This window comes from Drosophila takahashii, chromosome 3L (assembly GCF_030179915.1).
Source record: "Drosophila takahashii strain IR98-3 E-12201 chromosome 3L, DtakHiC1v2, whole genome shotgun sequence".
Taxonomy (NCBI): Eukaryota; Metazoa; Arthropoda; class Insecta; order Diptera; family Drosophilidae; genus Drosophila; species Drosophila takahashii.
Window position 1 is genome coordinate 13990256 of NC_091680.1, and position 3106 is coordinate 13993361.

At 51.8% G+C, this 3106-nt stretch overlaps 1 protein-coding gene across 1 annotated transcript; it reads right to left on the bottom strand.

Annotated features, from left to right (window-relative positions):
• Window positions 1-338: 338 nt before the first annotated feature.
• croc (forkhead box protein crocodile) lies at window positions 339-2653 on the bottom strand. Its single transcript, XM_017155022.3, has one exon. The coding sequence runs from the start codon at window positions 2398-2400 to the stop codon at window positions 889-891; it is 1512 nt and encodes a 503-aa protein (XP_017010511.2). The 5' UTR covers window positions 2401-2653; the 3' UTR covers window positions 339-888.
• Window positions 2654-3106: the final 453 nt, after the last annotated feature.

Here is a 3106-nt window from a genome sequence, read left to right on the forward strand (position 1 = left end):
CCGAGCGGATCGCTCAATAAGATACCCATAACTCCACTTGCAAATCCACCAGAATTGAATATATTCGATCGGCTGCATATGATATGATACGGCTACCAAGAAAGCCATCTTCCAGTGGCAATTAGCCCGTTGACTCAACCATTCAGACCTCGAAATGGACACGGCTTGAATAATTGTTTATCTAGGAATTTTGCGTGTGTGTCTGCTATCCAGTTTCGGGTTAAAAAGTCTGTTTTGCCAGCGCCCAATGGCCAGATGGAATGGCCATTCCGATTCCGATTCGTTAAATCGTAAAAAGCTTCAAAAGGGGAAAAAAATAAAACACACGATTTGAGATATTTTAACATATTTTCAATACACTTTTTTGTTCGGCTCATATTGGTTGTACGCTAGTTTTGATAATCATATTATATCTACGATTTAGTTTATCATAATTTATTATTGCTTACGTGGGCTAGGCTAGTGTACTAGGCGATAGATCCGATGCGGTAGTTGGTTTTTAGTTATTGACAAAATGCGCTAAGTTAAGTTTATGATCTGTGTAGCAAAACCCCCTCATCGTCCTCATCCCCATCTCATCACAAATTGCATAGCAGACAATTGGGACTAAGCCTAAATTCGATAACAATTACGGGCTACAATTACAAATTACAGTTAATACGATAATGCGGTTGCTTAACAAGCTAGAATCCCCCCTAGATTTTTTCGTATACAATACAATATAATATATATAATCGAGAAAACAAGATGGAAAACAAAACGAACTGAGATACAAGGATCCTCCGACAGCTGTGGCTCGTTCTTTTTTTTTCGGTTATTTGGTATATTTACAGGAATATACAAGAGAGCCCAGCTGCTGTGAGTCCGGGAATCCGGGAATCCGGGAGCTTAGACCCCGTACTTGATGCCGTACTCCTGGTAGTGACCCACATGCGGCCGGTAGTGGCTCAGGTTGCTCAGTTGACCCAACTGGCCGAGATTCCCGCTGAGTGCCGCATGGTGATGATGATGATGGTGGTGGCTACTGATCACCGCCGCCGCCGCTGCCGCCGAGGCCGCTGCCACGGATGCGGAGGCGGGCGGACTGGCGGACTGGAGGCTGCCGGTGGGACTGCCGCTGTCCAGTTGGCAGGATTGATTCTGCTCGAAGATCATGTCGCGGAAGCCGAGTGCCGAGGTGGGACTGCTGGTCAGGACACTGGAGGATCCTCCGCCTCCTCCGTTTCCCACTCCATTGTGATTGAGTACGGTGCTGCTGTTGTTATTGTTGTTATGTCCCGGATGGGTGGGCGTTCCCTGCTGACCATTGTGGGCCACCGGTTCCGAGGGCGGGGTCTCCGGGGTGTACCAACCCCCGTGCGCCGGTCCATGGGGCGTTGAGATCGTGGTGGGCGAGTGTCCCGAGGATTGACCCCCGGCTCCCTGGCCGCCGGGCGTCAATGGGTGGGCCACATGCGCCACATGACGCTGCAGCTGCTGGGCATGATGGGCCGCCGCGGCATGATGGACATGGTGCATCTGACTGCTGGCCACCGTGGCCAGGTTGTCCTCGTTCAAGTGGTAGGGATAGGCGCTGTGATGGATCCGCGGGTTGTACACATTCATCAGCGAGTCGACGGTGAAGCCGGGATGCTCCACACCGCCGCCGGCCAGGTGATTCATCTGGGCCAGGCTGTCGTGGCAGGAGTTCAGCATGGCGGCATGCGACACATCCTTGCCGCTCAGGCAGCCCAGATCCATGAGCGGCTCCTTCTTGAAGTGCGCCGCATGGGCGGCCATGTGCTTGGCCTCCAGTATACCGTTGGTCATCAGCTTCAGCGGCTTCATCTCGGCCAGCTTCTCGTTCATCATGGCCTGTCGCTTGATGGCCTCCTCCTTTTCCCGCATCACATCCTTCTTCTTGAAGCGACGACGCCGCCGCAGGAAGGACCCATTGTCGAACATGTTGTACGAGTCGGGATCCAGGGTCCAGTAGGAACCCTTTCCGGGCTTCTTGTCATCGCGCGCCACCTTCACAAAGCACTCGTTCAGGCTGAGATTGTGCCGGATGGAGTTCTGCCAGCCCTGTTTGTTGTCGCGATAGTAGGGAAACCGTTCCATAATATACTGATAGATCCCATTGAGGGTCACCTTCTTGTCCGCCGCATTCTGAATGGCCATGGCTATCAGGGCGATGTAGGAGTACGGTGGCTTCACGATCTCCTTGTTCTGATGCGGGGCACCCAGGCCGTAGGCACTGGCCGAGTACGGATAGCGGGAGTACTGGTCGTATGCGTAATGTGCCGCCGCTGCGGCTGAGGCACTGCTGGCGGCCGCCACCGCGGATGCGGATCCGTAACCGGCGGCTGTCTGGGCGTAGTGCCGCGTAAAGGAGTTCTGGTCGCTGAATAACGTATGCATGGCGGCGATTCCGGCGGATTTCTGCTGGCCGCCTTGTCGTACTTTCTTTTATTTTCTTTCTTTTTCTTCGGTTTTCTTTTTTTCCCCGTATTCAATCACTTCAATCACTACTGCTGCTGCTTCTTATTATTTCTAGCGATAATATTTGCTTAAACAAGTCGGGCACATAAGTACGGATCGGTTGTATATATATCTAGCAAGGGGAAATGGGAGCGCAGGGCGAGCGCAGAACAGAACAGAACCGTTCGGTATAGTAACACGTCTGATACTGAATCTGTGTAACTGAAATAACACACAGCTCGCGTCGAGCAGAAGCAGAAGCGTTTGCGTCGGCAGCAGCGTCGCCCGCACCAGAAAGTATCTCAGAGTGAGCGAACGAAAGTATCTGTGTGTATCCGTATCCGCATAATGTATCCGCATCGGTGTATCTGTATCTGTAGCCAACCAAACGATGGCTGCCCTGCCAACCTCGCAGTCAGTAAGTGAAAAAGTATCTGAGAGAGAGAGAGAAAAGGACAGAGAGAGAGAGAGAGAGCGGACGCCATTCATGGTTTTTTCTGCTCAGGGGAAAATAGTTAGCTAGCTCTGCGGTGGGTGTCCTTTTGAGAACGAACCCCCCTCCCTTTTCCAACCCCGTGTTTTTGTTGTTCAAACTAATGCTTAAAATACGGCCTAGGCACATGGCTATCTCTCTCTCCCTCGCTCT

Excerpts from the sequence above, each read along its gene's own strand:
- croc (XM_017155022.3), bottom strand. The coding sequence starts at position 2,400 with ATGCATACGTTATTCAGCGACCAGAACTCCTTTACGCGGCACTACGCC.